This window comes from Eucyclogobius newberryi, unplaced genomic scaffold (genome assembly GCF_026437365.1).
Source record: "Eucyclogobius newberryi isolate DKJ021-1_F unplaced genomic scaffold, fEucNew1.0.hap1 SCAF_4, whole genome shotgun sequence".
Lineage (NCBI taxonomy): Eukaryota > Metazoa > Chordata > Actinopteri > Gobiiformes > Gobiidae > Eucyclogobius > Eucyclogobius newberryi.
Window position 1 is genome coordinate 42667502 of NW_027316056.1, and position 25815 is coordinate 42693316.

General features: G+C 50.2%; 3 protein-coding genes across 4 annotated transcripts in view; 2 read left to right on the forward strand and 1 right to left on the reverse strand.

Annotated features, from left to right (window-relative positions):
* LOC140377883 (uncharacterized) overlaps positions 1-25815 on the forward strand; it is a 63273-nt gene that overhangs the window by 1920 nt on the left and 35538 nt on the right. The gene's annotated exons all lie outside the window — the stretch shown is intronic.
* fbxo48 (F-box protein 48) lies at positions 15301-23258 on the reverse strand. Its single transcript, XM_072463504.1, has 3 exons — positions 23220-23258; positions 19931-21107; positions 15301-16284 (listed from the first exon to the last, which is right to left on the reverse strand). Exons 2-3 carry the CDS (start codon positions 21095-21097, stop codon positions 16123-16125), a joined length of 1329 nt encoding a protein of 442 aa, XP_072319605.1. The 5' UTR covers positions 21098-21107; positions 23220-23258; the 3' UTR covers positions 15301-16122.
* aplf (aprataxin and PNKP like factor) overlaps positions 23487-25815 on the forward strand; it is a 29286-nt gene continuing 26957 nt past the window's right edge. For both annotated transcript variants that reach the window (XM_072463502.1, XM_072463503.1), the window contains exons 1-3: positions 23487-23603; positions 25083-25201; positions 25294-25365. In XM_072463502.1, coding sequence (XP_072319603.1) covers positions 25109-25201; positions 25294-25365 — 165 coding nt within the window. In that variant the 5' untranslated portion in view covers positions 23487-23603; positions 25083-25108. The remainder of the gene's footprint in view (positions 23604-25082; positions 25202-25293; positions 25366-25815) is intronic.

A 25815-nucleotide genomic window follows, 5' to 3' on the forward strand; every position in this document is an offset into this window, starting at 1 on the left:
ATTACTCTCATCTGCTGCTACGTTCCATCTCCTCCTCGGACTATCACTCCCGCGCCTCCAGGCCACCGCTCCACCAACTTCTCGCCTACTCACCTACACCGCTGCTGACCTTCACCTCCTCAACCATAACCACCGTCTCCCAGCTGCTGCTGCCTCTGCAGCTAGCTCAGCTGGGATCCTTCGCCGGCCCCGCTACATCCACAGGGGCTCTGGTCTCTCCCATAACCAACACTCCAACGACGGCTCACCTATCCCCTCACTCTGGACTAGTTTTCGCCCCCCCGTCACCCCCACCTGCCGCACTGCCAACCTCAGCAACCTCCGCCCCCCACCCCTGCGCCCCCATCCATCTCCGCGCCCCCATCCATCTCCGCGCCCCCATCCATCTCCCTTGCACTGCTGAACTGCCGCTCCCTCTCCAACAAATCACCTGTTATATCTGAACTGTTACTGGACAATAACATTGATCTGCTTCTCCTGTGAAACATGGCAACAGCCCCTGGACTTCTATGCTCTCAACCAAGCCACTCCCTCCAACTACACTTACACTGCCAAACCCCGCCTCTCCGGGCGTGGGGGAGGTCTTGCTGTTATTCATAAAAAATCTACATCCATCACTGAACTGAACCTCAACCTTCCATCCATCTCATCATTTGAATACCTCGCCTTCTCCCTCCCCAACTCTATCACCGCTATCCTGATCTATCGTCCCCCAAAGCCCCACCCCTCTTTCCTCACTGAATTGTCTGAACTCCTCACCATCGCATCCTCTCTCTCTGCCCGCCTCCTACTCACTGGTGACTTCAACATCCACATTGACTGCCCCAACGGCCCACTGACATCCGACTTCCTCTCTCTCCTGGACTGCTTCCATCTCACCCAACATATTGACTTCCCCACCCATACCAAAGGCCACACTCTGGACTTAGTCTGTTCCTCTCTCCTACCCATATCTAAGCCCCACCCCCTCCCCTTCCCACTCTCTGATCATCTCTGCATCCTTTTCTCCGCCCCCCTACCCTCGCCCCACAACCCCAAAAAACGCACCATCACCTACCGCAATATCAAGTCAGTCAACCCCCTCACGCTCTCCCAGCTCATATCCTCTGCTTTCCCACCTGACTCCCCCCCCTCTTCCCCCGACGACTATGCTGTCATGCTCAACACCACCCTCTCCGACTCCCTTGACTCCCTAGCCCCCTGGAAAACCTCCTCCGTCTCATACATCAACCCCGCCCCCTGGTACACCCCTGAACTCCGCACCATGAAGCAGACTGGCCGCCAACTCGAACGACTCCTCAAAAGAACCCGCCTCACCGTCCACGCCGAAGCTTTCAAATTACACATCTCCTCCTACCGTGACGCTCTCCAAGCCGCCAAATCTGCCCACCTCTCCACCCTCATCAACAGCTCCCACCGGAGCCCTCGCACCCTGTTCTCCACCGTCAACAAGCTGCTCCAGCCACCGGACATCACTCCACCCTCCTCCCCTGACCTCTGCAACTCTTTCCTCCTTGCCTTCAATGACAAAATTTCCAAAATCAACAGCTCCATGACTGCCGTCTCCATTAACTCCATCACCACCCCCACCCCTGCCCCCCCCCTCTCCCTGACCACCCACCCTTCCCTCCCCTCACCACCTTCTCCTCTGTTAACTCCTCTCATATCATAGACCTCATCACCGCTTCCAAAACCACCACCTGCTCTCTCGACCCCCTCCCAACGACTCTAACCAAGGCCTGCCTCCCTGCTCTCATCCCCCATCTCACCACCCTCTTCAACCAGTCTTTATCCCTCGGCCATGTTCCTTCCATCTACAAACTGGCCTCCATCACCCCCATCCTCAAAAAACCCACCCTAGACTCCGCCAACCTCTCCAACTACCGCCCCATCTCCAACCTGCTGTTCCTCTCAAAAACGCTGGAACGCATCGTCGCCGCCCAACTTCACACCCACCTCCAGTCAAACAACCTCTATGAACCCCTCCAATCTGGCTTCCGCCCACTTCACAGCACTGAAACAGCCCTGGTCAAAGTACTCAACGATCTCCTCACCTCTGCAGACTCCGGGGCCCTCAACATCCTGTTACTACTGGACCTCAGCGCAGCCTTTGACACTATAAACCATTCCATCCTCCTACAAAGGCTGCGCCAACTGGGTGTTGAGGGCTCTGCACTTGACTGGCTCACATCCTACCTCACCAACAGGCAAGAGTTCATTTCCCTCTCCGGTCACTCATCCACCCTCTCCCCAGTAACACAGGGGTCCCCCAGGGCTCAGTCCTCGGCCCCCTCCTCTTCATCTGCTACATCTTCCCCCTTGGTCACATCCTCCGCCAACTCAACCTGGACTTTCACTGCTGACGACGCCCAGATCTACCTCACCACAAAATCCACCCACACCCTCCCCTCACCCACACCCACACCCTCCCCTCACCCACACCCTCCCCTCACCCACACCCACACCCCCTCACCCACACCCACACCCTCCCCTCACCCACACCCACACACCCACACCCACACCCACACCCACACCCCCTCACCCACACCCACACACCCACACCCCCACACCCACACCCACACACCCCCACACCCCCACACCCACACCCACACCCACACCCCCTCACCCACACCCACACCCTCCCCTCACCCACACCCACACCCACACACCCACACCCACACCCCCACACCCCCACACCCACACCCACACCCCCACACCCACACCCACACCCTCCCCTCACCCACACCCACACCCACACACCCACACCCACACCCACACACCCACACCCCCACACCCACACACCCACACCCACACCCCCACACCCCCACACCCACACCCACACCCCCACACCCACACCCCCACACCCACACCCACACCCCCACACCCCCACACCCACACCCCCACACCCACACCCTCCCCTCAGCCACATCCAAACCTGCATCTCTACAATAAAATCATGGCTCACTCTCAACTTCCTCAAACTGAACAGTGACAAAACAGAGCTCCTCCTCATTGGCACCAAATCCACTCTCAATAAAACTGGTCCCTTTTCACTCAGCATCGACACCTCGACCATCACCCCCTCTACCCTGGTACGCAATCTCGGTGTCATCATGGACCCCACCCTCTCCTTCACTCCCCATGTCAGCCACATCGTCAAGACCTCATACTTCCACCTCCGCCGCATCGCCAAAATCCCACACTGCCTCACCCTCCCCGCTGCTGAATCCCTCATCCATGCCTTCACCTCCTCCCGCCTTGACTACTGCACCTCCCTCCTCACTGGCACCTCCTCCCATTCCCTCCATAGACTCCAAATGGTCCAAAACTCCGCTGCCCGCCTCCTCACCCACACCCGCCTCCTCACCCACACCCGCCTCCTCACCCACACCCGGTCCCGTGATCACATCACTCCCGTTCTCCGCTCTCTCCACTGGCTCCCCATCAAGCAGCGCATAAACTTTAAAATACTCCTCCTCACCTTCAAAGCTCTTCACCACCTAGCCCCCCCCTACCTGTCTGACCTCCTCATCCCCCACCGCCCCACCCGAGCTCTCCCCTCCTCCTCCTCTCTCACCCTGACTGCACCAACATCCCGACTCAAAACTTTTGGCGACAGAGCATTCTCCCGAACAGCACCCCGACTCTGGAACTCCCCCCCCCCCCCCCCCCCCCCCCGTCCCACTCTCCCTCACTCACAATATTCAAATCCCGCCTAAAAACATACTTCTGCACCCAAGCCCATGACCTCCCCTACCCCTAGCCTCCTCTACCCCATTGCCTACTCTTCTACCCCCTGTTACATCCCCATCTTTTTCTCTCTACTTCTTCTGTCTTGTTCATTTTATCTGTATATTAATGTGTTCTGTACGTGTTGTCCCCCCTGTCTGTAAATACCCCCCCCCCTTCTTTTATATTATGTTCAGCGTCTTTGGGTCACTGAAAAGCGCTATATAAATAAAAGTTATTATTATTAATACATATATCTAACAAAATGCGCGTCCAAAAGGCGAATAAAATCAGAAAACGTTATGCGTAAAATCTAGTCGCCTCTTTGCAGCCGTGACGCACGAGAATACAGAGGATTCTGTGTGAATAAACCCTTAGGGATCATCTCAAAATGGGTTGAAGCTGAAAAGACTTAATATTTGGGGGTTGAACTTACATTTTGTTTTTTTTGTTGCTTTGAAGCTTCAATACATCGTTGTGGCAGTAATTGTTTTGAAATGCTAAAAAACTCGCAACGAGCATTAGGCCAACATTAGTGCCTGCGCGGAGCACGGGGAGTGCGTAGGGGGGAGCACGACGCACCATGTTCGCCCGTGCGGGAGATCACAGCGCGCCGTGGCCCGTGCGGGGATCACAGCGCGCCGTGGCCCGTGCGGGGATCACAGCGCGCCGTGGCCCGTGCGGGGATCACAGCGCGCCGTGGCCCGTGTGAGGGAGCACCCGCCCCGCTCCCCGCGCCGTGGCCCGTGTGAGGGAGCACCCGCCCCGCTCCCCGCGCCGTGGCCCGTGTGAGGGAGCACCCGCCCCGCTCCCCGGCGCACTGTGGACCATGTGGATTGAGTAAACAAACATGTGCGACAGGTGACATTATTTGGAGAGTTCATAACTTCTACTGATAAACTTACCAAAGGATGTTCAGGGATGTTCACTAGAGGTGAAGCAGGTCCATCAAGCTACTATTGTTTTATCAACGAGTAAAATTTGATGTGAAGACAGACTTAAGTCTTTTGAGGGGGGGAGGCGGTCCAGAGAGAGACGAAAGAAATTAAGTCTTTTCAGGTTCAACCCATTTTGAGACGATCCCTTAGTCCCACCCACCATTCTAAAGCTATTCTTATTGGCTAGAATAATATGTCAATCAAAGTCTGCTACGTCACTGCTAGCGTTAGCTATGTGGATGTCAACAGTGGAATAATGTGAGTCAGAAGCGGCGCTTTTTTTTTTTGCGGCTGCTGTAAACACAAACCCGGTGACAGAAAAAAATCTCAAATGTCTCATTCTGTAGAAAACAGTCTGAAGAAAAGATTGATACAAACACCATCTTATAAGTCAAACAGGTCATTTGTTCTGGACAGAGAAATGCACCGGAGCCTTAATCCTGACCATCGTCAGAGAAGAAAAGTTTGTTTACTTGACAATATCTGGAAATGGGAAAACTTCAGTAAAAATACAAGTGTATATTGTTGTTCAATGGTTCCTTATGGACAGACTGAGCAGAAGAATGTACAGAATTAAAGCCGTTTCCTCCGTCATAAACACAAACAGGACATGCGTTTGTAAAAGTTGAGACTTTCTCACAAACTATTGGCAATTGCTTCTTGGGGCAAATTATTCAATGTAAATCAATGACATATTCGTTTTGTTGAGAAAATGACCTTTAAAATGATGTATAACTTATGGTATTGACCAGGAAATAAAAGTGATGAATGTAAGAGAATATTTGAGATATGGAAAATGCTCGCCAGCCTCAGGAGGATGGGAACAGGTTAAAGCTTTTAACACTAAAATCACATTTGTTCCTCCAAAGTCTGAACTGGGCTCCACATGTTTCACTTCATCTGACCTTTGACCCAGAGAATTGAACCTTTAGTGAGCCTCACGTTCTTCCTCTCTCGTTCCTTTGACCTTCACCTCACACATTTGACCCTTTATTTACTTTGGAGTGAAACGTTTGTGTCGACAGGAAAAGAGAACACTGCACCCAGAATGTGACCTCTGACCCTGGACTCGGGCTCAGTCGGGTCAAGAATTAAACCTCTTCATCCTCTCTCTCGACAGACTTACTGAATCGTCCAATCATCTCCCTGTCTGTGTTAGACGGGGCCGCAGGGGGCCTCCGAGGCCCTGCCGCAGGGGGCCTCCGAGGCTCTGCCGCAGGGGGTCCGGGTGATGCCGGGGTCAAAGTTCAGGGTCAAATATTCTGTGGATCTACAGTTCCCAGGAGGCTCCTTCCAGCTCCCCTCTCCCACTCTGGACCTCGCTCAGAACCACACCCTGCCCGCTGTCAATCACTCTACACACTTCCTGTTCTCTGACACTGGCCCCGCCCACAAAGGAAACTACACCTGTGTTTACCACCTGCAGGTGTTCGACCACGCCTTCTCTCAGAGCCACGCCCTCCAGCTCTATGTGGGAGGTAAGCACAGCAACACAGCCTCATGTTAGAGTCACAGCCTCATGTTAGAGTCACAGTCTCATGTTAGAGTCACAGTCTCATGTTAGAGTCACAGTCTCATGTTAGAGTCACAGAGTCTCATGTTAGAGTCACAGTCTCATGTTAGAGTCACAGTCTCATGTTAGAGTCACAGCCTCATGTTAGAGTCACAGTCTCATGTTAGAGTCACAGTCTCATGTTAGAGTCACAGCCTCATGTTAGAGTCACAGTCTCATGTTAGAGTCACAGCCTCATGTTAGAGTCACAGCCTCATGTTAGAGTCACAGAGTCTCATGTTAGAGTCACAGTCTCATGTTAGAGTCACAGCCTCATGTTAGAGTCACAGCCTCATGTTAGAGTCACAGAGTCTCATGTTAGAGTCACAGTCTCATGTTAGAGTCACAGAGTCTCATGTTAGAGTCACAGTCTCATGTTAGAGTCACAGTCTCATGTTAGAGTCACAGCCTCATGTTAGAGTCACAGTCTCATGTTAGAGTCACAGTCTCATGTTAGAGTCACAGCCTCATGTTAGAGTCACAGTCTCATGTTAGAGTCACAGCCTCATGTTAGAGTCACAGCCTCATGTTAGAGTCACAGAGTCTCATGTTAGAGTCACAGTCTCATGTTAGAGTCACAGCCTCATGTTAGAGTCACAGCCTCATGTTAGAGTCACAGCCTCATGTTAGAGTCACAGTCTCATGTTAGAGTCACAGTCTCATCTTAGAGTCACAGTCTCATGTTAGAGTCACAGTCTCATGTTAGAGTCACAGAGTCTCATGTTAGAGTCACAGTCTCATGTTAGAGTCACAGAGTCTCATGTTAGAGTCACAGCCTCATGTTAGAGTCACAGTCTCATGTTAGAGTCACAGCCTCATGTTAGAGTCACAGAGTCTCATGTTAGAGTCACAGCCTCATGTTAGAGTCACAGTCTCATGTTAGAGTCACAGCCTCATGTTAGAGTCACAGCCTCATGTTAGAGTCACAGTCTCATGTTAGAGTCACAGTCTCATGTTAGAGTCACAGTCTCATGTTAGAGTCACAGCCTCATGTTAGAGTCACAGTCTCATGTTAGAGTCACAGTCTCATGTTAGAGTCACAGTCTCATGTTAGAGTCACAGTCTCATGTTAGAGTCACAGTCTCATGTTAGAGTCACAGTCTCATGTTAGAGTCACAGTCTCATGTTAGAGTCACAGCCTCATGTTAGAGTCACAGTCTCATGTTAGAGTCACAGAGTCTCATGTTAGAGTCACAGCCTCATGTTAGAGTCACAGCCTCATGTTAGAGTCACAGTCTCATGTTAGAGTCACAGCCTCATGTTAGAGTCACAGTCTCATGTTAGAGTCACAGTCTCATGTTAGAGTCACAGTCTCATGTTAGAGTCACAGCCTCATGTTAGAGTCACAGCCTCATGTTAGAGTCACAGCCTCATGTTAGAGTCACAGAGTCTCATGTTAGAGTCACAGTCTCATGTTAGAGTCACAGCCTCATGTTAGAGTCACAGTCTCATGTTAGAGTCACAGTCTCATGTTAGAGTCACAGTCTCATCTTAGAGTCACAGTCTCATGTTAGAGTCACAGTCTCATGTTAGAGTCACAGAGTCTCATGTTAGAGTCACAGCCTCATGTTAGAGTCACAGTCTCATGTTAGAGTCACAGTCTCATGTTAGAGTCACAGTCTCATGTTAGAGTCACAGTCTCATCTTAGAGTCACAGTCTCATGTTAGAGTCACAGTCTCATGTTAGAGTCACAGTCTCATGTTAGAGTCACAGTCTCATGTTAGAGTCACAGTCTCATGTTAGAGTCACAGAGTCTCATGTTAGAGTCACAGCCTCATGTTAGAGTCACAGTCTCATGTTAGAGTCACAGAGTCTCATGTTAGAGTCACAGAGTCTCATGTTAGAGTCACAGCCTCATGTTAGAGTCACAGTCTCATGTTAGAGTCACAGCCTCATGTTAGAGTCACAGTCTCATGTTAGAGTCACAGTCTCATGTTAGAGTCACAGTCTCATGTTAGAGTCACAGCCTCATGTTAGAGTCACAGCCTCATGTTAGAGTCACAGCCTCATGTTAGAGTCACAGTCTCATGTTAGAGTCACAGTCTCATCTTAGAGTCACAGTCTCATGTTAGAGTCACAGTCTCATGTTAGAGTCACAGAGTCTCATGTTAGAGTCACAGTCTCATGTTAGAGTCACAGAGTCTCATGTTAGAGTCACAGCCTCATGTTAGAGTCACAGTCTCATGTTAGAGTCACAGCCTCATGTTAGAGTCACAGAGTCTCATGTTAGAGTCACAGCCTCATGTTAGAGTCACAGTCTCATGTTAGAGTCACAGCCTCATGTTAGAGTCACAGCCTCATGTTAGAGTCACAGTCTCATGTTAGAGTCACAGTCTCATGTTAGAGTCACAGTCTCATGTTAGAGTCACAGCCTCATGTTAGAGTCACAGTCTCATGTTAGAGTCACAGTCTCATGTTAGAGTCACAGTCTCATGTTAGAGTCACAGTCTCATGTTAGAGTCACAGTCTCATGTTAGAGTCACAGTCTCATGTTAGAGTCACAGTCTCATGTTAGAGTCACAGCCTCATGTTAGAGTCACAGTCTCATGTTAGAGTCACAGAGTCTCATGTTAGAGTCACAGCCTCATGTTAGAGTCACAGCCTCATGTTAGAGTCACAGTCTCATGTTAGAGTCACAGCCTCATGTTAGAGTCACAGTCTCATGTTAGAGTCACAGTCTCATGTTAGAGTCACAGTCTCATGTTAGAGTCACAGCCTCATGTTAGAGTCACAGCCTCATGTTAGAGTCACAGCCTCATGTTAGAGTCACAGAGTCTCATGTTAGAGTCACAGTCTCATGTTAGAGTCACAGCCTCATGTTAGAGTCACAGTCTCATGTTAGAGTCACAGTCTCATGTTAGAGTCACAGTCTCATCTTAGAGTCACAGTCTCATGTTAGAGTCACAGTCTCATGTTAGAGTCACAGAGTCTCATGTTAGAGTCACAGCCTCATGTTAGAGTCACAGTCTCATGTTAGAGTCACAGTCTCATGTTAGAGTCACAGTCTCATGTTAGAGTCACAGTCTCATCTTAGAGTCACAGTCTCATGTTAGAGTCACAGTCTCATGTTAGAGTCACAGTCTCATGTTAGAGTCACAGTCTCATGTTAGAGTCACAGTCTCATGTTAGAGTCACAGAGTCTCATGTTAGAGTCACAGCCTCATGTTAGAGTCACAGTCTCATGTTAGAGTCACAGAGTCTCATGTTAGAGTCACAGAGTCTCATGTTAGAGTCACAGCCTCATGTTAGAGTCACAGTCTCATGTTAGAGTCACAGCCTCATGTTAGAGTCACAGTCTCATGTTAGAGTCACAGTCTCATGTTAGAGTCACAGTCTCATGTTAGAGTCACAGTCTCATGTTAGAGTCACAGCCTCATGTTAGAGTCACAGTCTCATGTTAGAGTCACAGTCTCATGTTAGAGTCACAGTCTCATGTTAGAGTCACAGTCTCATGTTAGAGTCACAGCCTCATGTTAGAGTCACAGCCTCATGTTAGAGTCACAGAGTCTCATGTTAGAGTCACAGCCTCATGTTAGAGTCACAGTCTCATGTTAGAGTCACAGAGTCTCATGTTAGAGTCACAGAGTCTCATGTTAGAGTCACAGCCTCATGTTAGAGTCACAGTCTCATGTTAGAGTCACAGCCTCATGTTAGAGTCACAGCCTCATGTTAGAGTCACAGTCTCATGTTAGAGTCACAGTCTCATGTTAGAGTCACAGTCTCATGTTAGAGTCACAGTCTCATGTTAGAGTCACAGTCTCATGTTAGAGTCACAGTCTCATGTTAGAGTCACAGCCTCATGTTAGAGTCACAGTCTCATGTTAGAGTCACAGTCTCATGTTAGAGTCACAGCCTCATGTTAGAGTCACAGTCTCATGTTAGAGTCACAGAGTCTCATGTTAGAGTCACAGCCTCATGTTAGAGTCACAGCCTCATGTTAGAGTCACAGTCTCATGTTAGAGTCACAGTCTCATGTTAGAGTCACAACCTCATGTTAGAGTCACAGTCTCATGTTAGAGTCACAGTCTCATGTTAGAGTCACAGCCTCATGTTAGAGTCACAGTCTCATGTTAGAGTCACAGTCTCATGTTAGAGTCACAGCCTCATGTTAGAGTCACAGTCTCATGTTAGAGTCACAGAGTCTCATGTTAGAGTCACAGCCTCATGTTAGAGTCACAGCCTCATGTTAGAGTCACAGTCTCATGTTAGAGTCACAGCCTCATGTTAGAGTCACAGTCTCATGTTAGAGTCACAGTCTCATGTTAGAGTCACAGCCTCATGTTAGAGTCACAGTCTCATGTTAGAGTCACAGCCTCATGTTAGAGTCACAGTCTCATGTTAGAGTCACAGCCTCATGTTAGAGTCACAGCCTCATGTTAGAGTCACAGAGTCTCATGTTAGAGTCACAGTCTCATGTTAGAGTCACAGTCTCATGTTAGAGTCACAGTCTCATGTTAGAGTCACAGTCTCATCTTAGAGTCACAGTCTCATGTTAGAGTCACAGTCTCATGTTAGAGTCACAGAGTCTCATGTTAGAGTCACAGCCTCATGTTAGAGTCACAGTCTCATGTTAGAGTCACAGAGTCTCATGTTAGAGTCACAGTCTCATGTTAGAGTCACAGTCTCATGTTAGAGTCACAGTCTCATGTTAGAGTCACAGCCTCATGTTAGAGTCACAGCCTCATGTTAGAGTCACAGTCTCATCTTAGAGTCACAGCCTCATGTTAGAGTCACAGCCTCATGTTAGAGTCACAGTCTCATCTTAGAGTCACAGCCTCATGTTAGAGTCACAGTCTCATGTTAGAGTCACAGTCTCATGTTAGAGTCACAGTCTCATGTTAGAGTCACAGCCTCATGTTAGAGTCACAGCCTCATGTTAGAGTCACAGTCTCATGTTAGAGTCACAGTCTCATGTTAGAGTCACAGTCTCATGTTAGAGTCACAGCCTCATGTTAGAGTCACAGCCTCATGTTAGAGTCACAGTCTCATGTTAGAGTCACAGTCTCATGTTAGAGTCACAGTCTCATGTTAGAGTCACAGCCTCATGTTAGAGTCACAGTCTCATGTTAGAGTCACAGCCTCATGTTAGAGTCACAGTCTCATGTTAGAGTCACAGCCTCATGTTAGAGTCACAGCCTCATGTTAGAGTCACAGCCTCATGTTAGAGTCACAATCTCATGTTAGAGTCACAGCCTCATGTTAGAGTCACAGTCTCATGTTAGAGTCACAGCCTCATGTTAGAGTCACAGTCTCATGTTAGAGTCACAGTCTCATGTTAGAGTCACAGTCTCATGTTAGAGTCACAGTCTCATGTTAGAGTCACAGCCTCATGTTAGAGTCACAGTCTCATGTTAGAGTCACAGAGTCTCATGTTAGAGTCACAGTCTCATGTTAGAGTCACAGTCTCATGTTAGAGTCACAGTCTCATGTTAGAGTCACAGCCTCATGTTAGAGTCACAGCCTCATGTTAGAGTCACAGTCTCATCTTAGAGTCACAGCCTCATGTTAGAGTCACAGCCTCATGTTAGAGTCACAGTCTCATCTTAGAGTCACAGCCTCATGTTAGAGTCACAGTCTCATGTTAGAGTCACAGTCTCATGTTAGAGTCACAGTCTCATGTTAGAGTCACAGCCTCATGTTAGAGTCACAGCCTCATGTTAGAGTCACAGTCTCATGTTAGAGTCACAGTCTCATGTTAGAGTCACAGTCTCATGTTAGAGTCACAGCCTCATGTTAGAGTCACAGCCTCATGTTAGAGTCACAGTCTCATGTTAGAGTCACAGTCTCATGTTAGAGTCACAGTCTCATGTTAGAGTCACAGCCTCATGTTAGAGTCACAGTCTCATGTTAGAGTCACAGCCTCATGTTAGAGTCACAGTCTCATGTTAGAGTCACAGCCTCATGTTAGAGTCACAGCCTCATGTTAGAGTCACAGCCTCATGTTAGAGTCACAATCTCATGTTAGAGTCACAGCCTCATGTTAGAGTCACAGTCTCATGTTAGAGTCACAGCCTCATGTTAGAGTCACAGTCTCATGTTAGAGTCACAGTCTCATGTTAGAGTCACAGTCTCATGTTAGAGTCACAGTCTCATGTTAGAGTCACAGTCTCATGTTAGAGTCACAGTCTCATGTTAGAGTCACAGCCTCATGTTAGAGTCACAGTCTCATGTTAGAGTCACAGTCTCATGTTAGAGTCACAGCCTCATGTTAGAGTCACAGTCTCATGTTAGAGTCACAGTCTCATGTTAGAGTCACAGCCTCATGTTAGAGTCACAGTCTCATGTTAGAGTCACAGTCTCATGTTAGAGTCACAGCCTCATGTTAGAGTCACAGTCTCATGTTAGAGTCACAGTCTCATGTTAGAGTCACAGCCTCATGTTAGAGTCACAGTCTCATGTTAGAGTCACAGCCTCATGTTAGAGTCACAGTCTCATGTTAGAGTCACAGTCTCATGTTAGAGTCACAGTCTCATGTTAGAGTCACAGTCTCATGTTAGAGTCACAGTCTCATGTTAGAGTCACAGTCTCATGTTAGAGTCACAGTCTCATGTTAGAGTCACAGTCTCATGTTAGAGTCACAGCCTCATGTTAGAGTCACAGTCTCATGTTAGAGTCACAGTCTCATGTTAGAGTCACAGCCTCATGTTAGAGTCACAGTCTCATGTTAGAGTCACAGTCTCATGTTAGAGTCACAGCCTCATGTTAGAGTCACAGTCTCATGTTAGAGTCACAGTCTCATGTTAGAGTCACAGCCTCATGTTAGAGTCACAGTCTCATGTTAGAGTCACAGTCTCATGTTAGAGTCACAGCCTCATGTTAGAGTCACAGTCTCATGTTAGAGTTCTTTTGTGTTGCAGCTTCAGACTCACACTTGATCATCATAGTCGTTCTTCCACTTTTCTACTGCTGCTGCTTCAAGGTACTGGAGTCTTTAGACCTGGTTTAGACCTGGTTTAGACCTGGTTTAGACCTGGGTTAGTCCTGTTTTAGTCCTGGTTTAGTCCTGGTTTAGTCCTGGGTTAGTCCTGGGTTAGTCCTGGTTTAGTCCTGGTTTAGTGCTGGTTTAGTCCTGGGTTAGTCCTGGTTTAGTCCTGGTTTAGTCCTGGTTTAGTCCTGGTTTAGACCTGGTTTAGACCTGGTTTGGACCTGGTTTAGACCTGGTTCTTGCCCGATTTAGACCTGGGTTAGTCCTGGTTTAGTGCTGGTTTAGTCCTGGTTTAGAACTGGTTTAGTCCTGGTTTAGACTAGGTTAATGTGAACAGAACCTCCTGTTGTGTCAGGTCGGGGCCAGAGGCGGCGCTAGAGAGACGCCTGAAGTGGAGCTGGAGTTAAACGTGTTCAGTTCAGGAGGATCTGAACCGACCAATGACGCTGACGTCTGAAGTCATGTGAGCGCCTGCTCCTCCCCCACCTCAAGTCCCTCACCTCCCCCTGATGGACCCCTGCTGGACTTCCTGCTGGACCCATCCGGACCCCCTCTGGACCCCTGCTGGACCCTCTCTGGACCACCTGATGGACCCCCTCTGGATCCCCTGCTGGACCACCTGATGGACCCCCTGATGGACCCCCTGCTGGACCCCTGCTGGACCCCCTCTGGACCCCTGCTGGACCCCCTGCTGGACCCCTGCTGGACCCCCTGCTGGACCCCTGCTGGACCCCCTGCAGTTCACCTACAGAGCCAACAGGTCTTTGGACGACGCCCTAAACCTGGCTCTCCACTTCACCTGCAGCACCTGGACTCCCCGGGAACCTACACCAGGATCTACACCACCTCCTGCTCTGCTCCAGGACAAGCTCTCCCAGCTCAACGTGCCTGACTCCACCTGCAGGAGGCGCACTGACTCCCCCTGCGGGGGGAGCGCCGACTCCACCTGCGGGGGGAGCGCCGACTCCACCTGCGGGGGGAGCGCCGACTCCACCTGCGGGAGGAGCGCCGACTCCACCTGCAGGTGGAGCACTGACTTCCTGACGGATCAGCACAGGACTCCACAGGGCTGTGTACTTTCCCCCCTGCTCTTCTCCCTGTGACAAACTGCTGCACCTCCAGCCACAACGACACCGCCCTCATCACCATGACGACACCACCCTCATCACCATGACGACACCACCCTCATCACCACGACGACACCACCCTCATCACCATGACGACACCACCCTCATCACCATGACGACACCACCCTCATCACCATGACACCACCTCATCATCATGACGACACCACCTCATCATCATGACGACACCACCTCATCATCATGACGACACCACCTCATCACCATGACGACACCACCTCATCACCATGACGACACCACCCTCATCACCATGACGACACCACCTCATCATCATGACGACACCACCTCATCACCATGACGACACCACCCTCATCACCATGACGACACCACCTCATCATCATGACGACACCACCTCATCATCATGACGACACCACCTCATCACCATGACGACACCACCCTCATCACCACGACGACACCACCCTCATCACCACGACGACACCACCCTCATCACCATGACGACACCACCCTCATCGGGCTCATCTCAGACGGGGATGAGTCTGTTACAGGAGGTGGAGCGGTAACAACCCACAGCCCCCCACCACCACCACCCAGTATTTCTGACCATCTGTAAATATCTGTGTACATGTCTGTGTACATGTATGTGTACATATATGTGTACATGTTTGTGTACATGTCTGTGTACATGTCTGTGTACATGTTTGTGTACATGTTTGTGTACATGTATGTGTACATGTATGTGTACATATATGTGTACATATATGTGTACATATATGTACACATATATGTACACATACATGTACACATACATGTACACAGATATGTGTACATGTATGTGTACATGTATGTGTACATATATGTGTACATGTTTGTGTACATGTATGTGTACATATATGTGTACATGTTTGTGTACATGTTTGTGTACATGTTTGTGTAAATACTGAGACGTTTAAGTTTATTTTTGACCTTTTTTATGAGTAAAGTCTTGATTTTTGCCATATTTGGATTCGACTCCAGAAACGTTGATATTATGATTATTTTATTATTCATGGTTTTATGTTGCACTTTAACACAAAGTGTTTGTCACGTCTTTTCAAAGACAATAAATCTTTTCTGAACTAAACGATTGTGGTTTGTGTGAAATAGAGATAAAGTAAAGCTCTAAGTAAAGGAGACTCTGAACTTCTGTCACGTCACAAGATCATTCACACGTTTACAAACTGTCCACATTAAACATCATTATTCTGCTACAAAAGTATTACGAATCATTATTTACAGTGTCTATAAAATATATTAGATTTAAAACTAAACCCGCTCTAAACCCGGTCAAAGCCGGGTCCAAACCCAGATTAAACCCGGTCAAAATCCGGACTAAACCTGGTCTAAACCCGGACTAAACCCGTCCATACCCGGTCTATACCTGGTCTAAACCCGGACTGAACCCGGTTCAAACCCGGACTAAACCCACTCTTAACCCGGTCTATACCCGGTCCAAAACCGGTCTATACCTGGTCTAAACCCGGTTCAAATCCGGTTCAAATCCGGTCTAAACCCGGTCTAAACCTGGTCTATACCCGCTCTAAACCCGCTCTAAACCCGCTCTAAACCCGGACTAAACCCGGACTGAACCCGGTCTAAACCCGGTCCAAACCCGGACTAAACCCAGTCTAAACCCAGTCTAAACCCGGTCTCAACCCGGTCAAAACCCGGTATAAACCCAGTCTAAACCCAGTCTAAACCCGGTCTAAACCTGGTCTATACTCGCTCTAAACCCGCTCTAAACCCGGACTAAACCCGGACTGAACCCGGTCTAAACCCGGTCCAAACCCGGACTAAACCCAGTCTAAACCCAGTCTAAACCCGGTCTAAACCCGGTCTCAGCGGTCCAGCTCGGCCTGCAGGATCTCGCCCCAGGCCTCGGCATCAAACGGGACCATTCTGACGTCTCGCAGCTCATTGGCCGATTGGACGCAGCTGAAGCGTCCTCTCAGCCAATCACGTTTGAGACGACCGCGGGCGAAGTTCCTCGACAGAGTCACCTGAAACACGACATCATCACAACATCAATGACATCATCAGGACATAATCAGGACATCAGTGACATCATCACGACATCAATGACATCATCAGGACATCAATGACATCATCAGGACATCAGTGACATCATCAGGACATCATCAGGACATCAATGACATCATCAGGACATCAGTGACATCATCACGACATCATCAGGACATCAATGACATCATCAGGACATCAGTGACATCATCACGACATCAATGACATCATCAGGACATCAATGAAATCATCACGACATCAATGACATCATCAGGACATCAATGACATCATCAGGACATCAGTGACATCATCAGGACATCATCAGGACATCAATGACATCATCAGGACATCAGTGACATCATCAGGACATCATCAGGACATCAATGACATCATCAGGACATCAGTGACATCATCAGGACATCAATGACATCATCAGGACATCAGTGACATCATCAGGACATCATCAGGACATCAATGACATCATCAGGACATCAGTGACATCATCAGGACATCAATGAAATCATCACGACATCAATGACCCGGTCTAAACCCGGTCTAAACCCGGTTCAAACCCGGACTAAACCCGCTCTTAACCCGGTCTATACCCGGTCTAAACCTGGACTAAACCCGGTTCAAATCCGGTCTAAACCCGGTCCAAACCCGGACTAAACCCGGTATAAACCCAGTCTAAACCCTAACTAAACCCGTCTCTACCCGGTCTATACCTGGTCTAAACCCAGTCTAAACCCGGTCTAAACCTGGTCAAAACCGGGTCTAAACCCAGACTAATCCCGGTCCAAACCCGGTCTAAACCCGGACTGAACCCGGTTCAAACCCGAACTAAACCAGTCTATACCCAATCTATACCTAGTCTAAACCCGGACTGAACCCGGTCTAAACCCGATCTATACCCGGTCTAAACCCGGACTAAACCTGGTCTAATCCCGGTCCAAACCCGGTCTAAACCCGGACTAAACCCGGTCTGAACCCGGTCTAAACCTGGTCTAAACCCGGTCTAAACCCGGACTAAACCCGGTCCAATCCCGGTCTAAACCCGGTCTAAACACGGACTAAACCCGGTTTGAACCCGGTCTGAACCCAGTCTAAACCCGGTCTAAACCCGGTCTAACCTCGGTCTAAACCCGGTCTAAACCTGGTCTAAACCTGGTCTAACCTCGGTCTAAACCCGGTCTAAACCTGGTCTAAACCCGGTCTAACCTCGGTCTAAACCCGGTCTAAACCTGGTCTAAACCCGGTCTAACCTGGGTCTAAACCCGGTCTAAACCTGGTCTAAACCCGGTCTAAACCTGGTCTGAACCCGGTCTAACCTCGGTCTAAACCCGGTCTAAACCTGGTCTGAACCCGGTCTAAACCTGGTCTGAACCCGGTCTAACCCCGGTCTAAACCCGGTCTAAACCGGGTCTAAACCCGGTCTAACCTCGGTCTAAACCTGGTCTAAACCCGGTCTAACCTCGGTCTAAACCCGGTCTAAACCCGGTCTAACCTCGGTCTAAACCTGGTCTAAACCCGGTCTAACCTGGGTCTAAACCCGGTCTAAACCTGGTCTAAACCCGGTCTAAACCTGGTCTAAACCCGGTCTAAACCTGGTCTAAACCTGGTCTAACCTCGGTCTAAACCCGGTCTAAACCTGGTCTAAACCTGGTCTAACCTCGGTCTAAACCCGGTCTAAACCTGGTCTAAACCCGGTCTAACCTCGGTCTAAACCCGGTCTAAACCTGGTCTAAACCTGGTCTAAACCTGGTCTGAACCCGGTCTAAACCTGGTCTGAACCCGGTCTAAACCTGGTCTGAACCCGGTCTAAACCTGGTCTGAACCTGGTCTGAACCTGGTCTAAACCTGGTCTGAACCCGGTCTAAACCTGGTCTGAACCTGGTCTAAACCTGGTCTGAACCCGGTCTAAACCTGGTCTGAACCTGGTCTAAACCTGGTCTGAACCCGGTCTAAACCTGGTCTGAACCTGGTCTGAACCCGGTCTAAACCTGGTCTAAACCTGGTCTAAACCTGGTCTGAACCTGGTCTAAACCTGGTCTGAACCCGGTCTAAACCTGGTCTGAACCTGGTCTAAACCTGGTCTGAACCCGGTCTAAACCTGGTCTGAACCTGGTCTGAACCCGGTCTAAACCTGGTCTGAACCTGGTCTAAACCTGGTCTGAACCTGGTCTAAACCTGGTCTGAACCTGGTCTAAACCTGGTCTGAACCTGGTCTGAACCTGGTCTGAACCCGGTCTAAACCTGGTCTGAACCTGGTCTAAACCTGGTCTAAACCTGGTCTGAACCTGGTCTGAACCTGGTCTGAACCCGGTCTAAACCAGGTCTGAACCTGGTCTGAACCTGGTCTGAACCCGGTCTAAACCTGGTCTGAACCTGGTCTAAACCTGGTCTAAACCTGGTCTGAACCTGGTCTAAACCTGGTCTGAACCTGGTCTAAACCTGGTCTGAACCTGGTCTAAACCTGGTCTAAACCTGGTCTGAACCTGGTCTGAACCCGGTCTAAACCTGGTCTGAACCTGGTCTAAACCTGGTCTGAACCCGGTCTAAACCTGGTCTGAACCTGGTCTGAACCTGGTCTAAACCTGGTCTAAACCTGGTCTGAACCTGGTCTGAACCTGGTCTAAACCTGGTCTAAACCTGGTCTGAACCTGGTCTGAACCTGGTCTGAACCTGGTCTGAACCTGGTCTAACCCTGGTCTGAACCCGGTCTAAACCTGGTCTAAACCTGGTCTAAACCTGGTCTAAACCCGGTCTAAACCTGGTCTGAACCTGGTCTGAACCTGGTCTAAACCTGGTCTGAACCTGGTCTGAACCTGGTCTAACCCTGGTCTGAACCCGGTCTAAACCTGGTCTAAACCTGGTCTAAACCTGGTCTAAACCTGGTCTAAACCTGGTCTAACCCTGGTCTGAACCTGGTCTAAACCTGGTCTGAACCCGGTCTAAACCTGGTCTAAACCTGGTCTAAACCTGGTCTGAACCTGGTCTGAACCTGGTCTGAACCTGGTCTAAACCTGGTCTAAACATGGTCTAAACCTGGTCTAAACCTGGTCTGAACCTGGTCTGAACCTGGTCTGAACCTGGTCTGAACCTGGTCTAAACCTGGTCTAAACATGGTCTAAACCTGGTCTAAACCTGGTCTGAACCTGGTCTGAACCTGGTCTGAACCTGGTCTAAACCTGGTCTGAACCTGGTCTAAACCTGGTCTGAACCTGGTCTAAACCTGGTCTGAACCTGGTCTAAACCTGGTCTGAACCTGGTCTAAACCTGGTCTAAACCTGGTCTAAACCTGGTCTAAACCTGGTCTAAACCTGGTCTAAACCTGGTCTAAACCCGGTCTAAACCTGGTCTGAACCTGGTCTGAACCTGGTCTAAACCTGGTCTAAACCTGGTCTGAACCTGGTCTAAACCTGGTCTAAACCTGGTCTAAACCTGGTCTGAACCTGGTCTAAACCCGGTCTGAACCTGGTCTAAACCCGGTCTGAACCTGGTCTAACAGACAGAGACAGGTCAATTATTGGTGGAGAAAATGTAGGAAACATTTGAGGAAAATGAGTGTAAATGTAAATATTGGTGGGAGACATTTGGAGGTGTAAAACTGGTGTAAAGATCCAGTACCTTCCAGGAGAGGCCGTGGCCCCGGTCCCGGTCCACCTCGCGGCCGCAGTGGGCCCTCAGGAGCCGACACTGGCCCCTCCACAGGGCCTCGCTGTCCTGGATGAAGCGGTGCCAGTGTCTGCAGGTCTGAGCCGCTCTGCACAGGCTCCGAGGGTCCAGCTGGAGGAAGATCTGCTCCGTCATCTCAGCGGGGAGGCTCCTGGAGAAGTCACAGGGGCCCCGGGAGGGGCCACGGGAGGAGCCACAGGAGGGGCCACGGGAGGAGCCACAGGAGGGGCCACAGGAGGGGCCACAAGAGGAGCCACTGGAGGGGCCACGGGAGGGGCCACAAGAGGAGCCACTGGAGGGGCCACGGGAGGAGCCACAGGAGGGGCCACAGGAGGGGCCACAGGAGGGGCCACGGGAGGAGCCACTGGAGGGGCCACAGGAGGGGCCACAAGAGGAGCCACTGGAGGGTCCACGGGAGGGGCCACAAGAGGTGCCACTGGAGGGGCCACGGGAGGAGCCACTGGAGGGTCCACGGGAGGGGCCACAGGAGGGGCCACAGGAGGAGCCACTGGAGGGGCCACAAGAGGAGCCACTGGAGGGGCCACGGGAGGGGCCACAAGAGGAGCCACTGGAGGGGCCACGGGAGGGGCCACAAGAGGAGCCACTGGAGGGGCCACGGGAGGAGCCACAGGAGGGGCCACAGGAGGAGCCACTGGAGGGGCCACGGGAGGGGCCACGGGAGGGGCCACAGGAGGAGCCACTGGAGGGGCCACGGGAGGGGCCACAAGAGGAGCCACAGGAGGGGCCACGGGAGGGGCCACGGGAGGAGCCACAGGAGGGGCCACAGGAGGAGCCACAGGAGGGGCCACAGGAGGGGCCACGGGAGGGGCCACAAGAGGAGCCACAGGAGGGGCCACAAGAGGAGCCACAGGAGGGGCCACGGGAGGAGCCACAGGAGGGGCCACAGGAGGAGCCACTGGAGGGGCCACAGGAGGAGCCACTGGAGGAGCCACGGGAGGGGCCACAAGAGGAGCCACAGGAGGGGCCACGGGAGGAGCCACAGGTGGAGCAGAGGCCACAGAGCTCTGTAGAGTCAGGGTGGAGGCCTTCGGAGCCGTGGGCCCCTGTGATCGGCCCTTTTGAGCGAGAGTGGGGCCCCTGGACTCTGTGTTGCATCATGGCTCGGCTCCTGCACAAGAAAGAAAAGAATAAAGGATGAAAATAAGAGTGTATCAAGCTCTAATGACACTATTAAACTATTATTACTCTAAGGGCCTCAGGACTCTGTCTTTGGGCCTCAGGACTCTGTCTTTGGGCCTCAGGACTCTGTCTTTGGGCCTCAGGACTCTGTCTTTGGGCCTCAGGACTCTGTCTTTGGGCCTCAGGACTCTGTCTTTGGACCTCAGGACTCTGTCTTTGGACCTCAGGACTCTGTATTTGGGCCTCAGGACTCTGTCTTTGGGCCTCAGGACTCTGTCTTTGGGCCTCAGGACTCTGTCTTTGGGCCTCAGGACTCTGTCTTTGGACCTCAGGACTCTGTCTTTGGACCTCAGGACTCTGTCTTTGGACCTCAGGACTCTGTCTTTGGACCTCAGGACTCTGTCTTTGGGCCTCAGGACTCTGTCTTTGGGCCTCAGGACTCTGTCTTTGGGCCTCAGGACATTATAATGGATTTTCAACAAACAAATGGAAAAAATTACATTCGGACTCAATTTGAAAATGTCCAAACTGGACAAACTTTGGTAAAGTGGGACATTTGTTTGGGTTCAGTTTTGTTTTAGTTTTGATGGATTTGTGTCTTTTGAGTTTTGTCTGTTTTACTTTCTCTGGTCGTGTTTTGATTGTTTAAATAAAATGAAAATCTTATTAAAAAAAAAAAGGAAACACAAACACAACACAAATACAGGAAGAAAACCTTAAAGACGCAATGGACGATTTTTTGGCGATTTGAGAACTCAGGCGGAAGTGCACATGCCCCTCCCCCGTGCACATGCCCCTCCCCCGTGCTCATGCCCCTCCCCCGTGCTCATGCCACTCCCCCGTGCACATGCCCCTCCCCCGTGCTCATGCCCCTCCCCCGTGCACATGCCCCTCCCCCGTGCACATGCCCCTCCCCCGTGCTCATGCCACTCCCCCGTGCTCATGCCACTCCCCCGTGCTCATGCCACTCCCCCGTGCTCATGCCACTCCCCCGTCTCTCGTCTCCTGTAGATTTTCGTCTCTTCTGAGCTCGAACTGTCTTTCTCCGTCTTCATTTTGTCCCGTCACTGAGGGAACTATATTATGATAGATCAATGCGCTTAGGCACAGGTGAACCAGGCTCTGCAGGTGAACCAGGCTCTGCAGGTGAACCAGGCTCTGCAGGTGAACCAGGCTCTGCAGGTGAACCAGGCTCTGCAGGTGAACCAGGCTCTGCAGGTGAACCAGGCTCTGCAGGTGAACCAGGCTCTGCAGGTGAACCAGGCTCTGCAGGTGAACCAGGCTCTGCAGGTGAACCAGGCTCTGCAGGTGAACCAGGCTCTGCAGGTGAACCAGGCTCTGCAGGTGAATGGTAGGTGCGTTTTATGATTGACACGTGGCAGGACTAATCGGCCGTCCACGCCACGAGGACATGAGACAAAAAAATCATCCATTCAACCTTTAAGACAAGTAAAAGTATCATCTACTTAAGTAAAAGTATTGAATACCATGAACGTGCTTAAAACACATGGAGAGTACAAATACTGTAGTATCAAATATCCACTGTCAAATGTAATGTACAGCTGGCTCAAATGTACAGTACTTTTACTTTTGTAGATAGTTACTTTCCACCACTGGTATCCCAATACTTAAATGTATATTTAAAAATAACAAAACTGTTTCCAGTTTAGTAAAATAATAGTTTCACTATGACAAATATCAAAATTGTAATATTCATTTCAATATTCAATCGTAGTCGGAAGAATAAGTCACGTTTTAGCCTCGCAAACATCATAATAATGGTTATTATTTTGGCCTTGATGATCGTGGCAGCATGTCAGTATTATCCCATGCCTAAACTGAATATATTCACTTTCATTTCCAGCGGGAGGAAGAGTTTGAACACTTTATTTGTGAAGAAACGTGCAGAAAAGTCCGTTTACGGGGACAAGCGCGCGACAGTGCCCCGCCCCGAACACGCGCCGATCCGCTCTAAAACTAAACCTCTTCATCTAATTGCACTTTACATTCATCTAAATCAAGGTAATGAATATATTCTGCTCCGATGATGCGTTTATTCGTATAGAAACAGTGTAATAAATGCGTAATAAACGAGTCTTACCGTCGCGAGGCGCTGACAGCTCGAGCCTTTAAACGGCTCTTTGTTTACACACACTGCGCATGCGCCCCAGACTCGAACCAAAACACACTCTTTTAAAAATAATATAAATAATAAGTACTTTTAAATATTAGTTTAACGCTCATGAATATAAATACAAACACTCTAACAGTAAAAGTGAATAAATTATTAAATAACATTAAATAAAACTGGGCGAATCCGAGGCTCGTGCTTCCTGCGCATGCTCAGTGTAGCTGAAGGTTGTGTACGTCCGGACAGCAGCGTGACGCTGTTTATGAACAATTTTGAACCTTTTTCACTGAATAAAGACATTTTAACGACCAAAAACTCTTTACTGTAACTTTACTCTTCCCCACAAAAGATAAGGTGAGTAAGTGTGTTCTCTATAACTTTGTATTTGAATAAATCTCACTTTTAGCCCGGATTTCTCATTCTAAGTTAGCACCGGTTTGAATGAAGAGGTTTGTGCTCAAACTGACCAATTAACAACATAATGATCGTAATCTAGTCAAACAAATGTTTCCCTCAATATTAACAAACGGAAAAAACAATAATAAAATAATAGTGTAATAATGAGAAACTTTAATAGTCTATTTGTGACATACGAGCTCCTCCTGGTTTAGTCCTGGTTTAGTCCCGGTTTAGTCCCGGTTTAGTCCTGGTTTAGTCCCGGTTTAGTCCTGGTTTAGTCCTGGTTTAGACCTGGTTTAGTCCCGGTTTAGTCCTGGTTTAGTCCTGGTTTAGACCTGGTTTAGTCCTGGTTTAGTCCTGGTTTAGTCCCGGTTTAGTCCCGGTTTAGTCCTGGTTTAGTCCCGGTTTAGTCCTGGTTTAGTCCTGGTTTAGACCTGGTTTAGTCCTGGTTTAGTCCCGGTTTAGTCCTGGTTTAGACCTGGTTTGGACCTGGTTTAGACCTGGTTTAGACCTGGTTTAGACCTGGTTTGGTCCTGGTTTAGACCTGGTTTGGACCTGGTTTAGACCTGGTTTGGTCCTGGTTTAGACCTGGTTTGGACCTGGTTTAGACCTGGTTTGGACCTGGTTTGGACCTGGTTTGGACCTGGTTTGGTCCTGGTTTAGACCCGGTTTGGACCCGGTTTGGACCTGGTTTAGACCTGGTTTGGACCTGGTTTGGTCCTGGTTTAGACCTGGTTTGGACCTGGTTTGGACCTGGTTTGGTCCTGGTTTAGACCTGGTTTGGACCTGGTTTGGACCTGGTTTAGACCTGGTTTAGACCTGGTTTAGACCTGGTTTAGACCTGGTTTGGACCTGGTTTAGACCTGGTTTAGACCTGGTTTGGACCTGGTTTAGACCTGGTTTGGACCTGGTTTGGTCCTGGTTTAGACCTGGTTTGGACCTGGTTTGGACCTGGTTTAGACCTGGTTTAGACCTGGTTTAGACCTGGTTTAGACCTGGTTTGGACCTGGTTTGGACCTGGTTTGGACCTGGTTTAGACCTGGTTTGGACCTGGTTTGGACCTGGTTTAGTCCCGGTTTAGACCCGGTTTAGTCCCGGTTTAGTCCCGGTTTGGACCCGGTTTGGACCCGGTTTGGACCCGGTTTGGACCCGGTTTAGTCCCGGTTTGGACCCGGTTTGGACCCGGTTTGGACCCGGTTTGGACCCGGTTTGGACCTGGTTTGGTCCTGGTTTGGACCTGGTTTGGACCTGGTTTGGACCTGGTTTAGACCTGGTTTGGACCCGGTTTGGACCCGGTTTGGACCCGGTTTAGTCCCGGTTTGGACCCGGTTTGGACCCGGTTTGGACCCGGTTTGGACCTGGTTTAGACCTGGTTTGGACCTGGTTTGGTCCTGGTTTAGACCTGGTTTGGACCTGGTTCTCTTGTTTCTCCAGGACCAGGACTTTAGTCTCAAATCCTGATGTGGGTCTTTGAGCTGGAGCCGGTCTCTGCAGGAGCCTCGGTCCCTGTTGCACCAGGACAGACCGTCCTGGGCCGAGGACCACTGCTGGGGGTGAGTCCTGATTTAGTTCTGGTTTAGACCCGGTTTAGACCCGGTTTGGACCTGGTTTGGACCTGATGTAAATAAACTCTTTGTTGTGTCAGATCAGTGATAAGAGAGTCTCTCGGAGCCACGCTCTGCTGCAGAACTGTGACGGAGAACTGAGCCTCAAATCTGTGAGAACATCTCAAAGCTCAACAAACCTCCCCTCCTGACTCCTCCCTCCTGACTCCTCCCTCCTGACTCCTCCCTCCTGACTCCCCCCTCCTGACTCCTCCCTCCTGACTCCTCCCTCCTGACTCCCCCCTCCTGACTCCTCCCCTCCTGACTCCTCCCCTCCTGACTCCTCCCCTCCTGACTCCCCCCCTCCTGACTCCTCCCCTCCTGACTCCTCCCCTCCTGACTCCCCCCCTCCTGACTCCTCCCCTCCTGACTCCTCCCCTCCTGACTCCTCCCCTCCTGACTCCTCCCCTCCTGACTCCCCCCCTCCTGACTCCCCCCCTCCTGACTCCTCCCCTCCTGACTCCTCCCCTCCTGACTCCTCCCTCCTGACTCCTCCCTCCTGACTCCCCCCTCCTGACTCCTCCCCTCCTGACTCCTCCCCTCCTGACTCCCCCCCTCCTGAC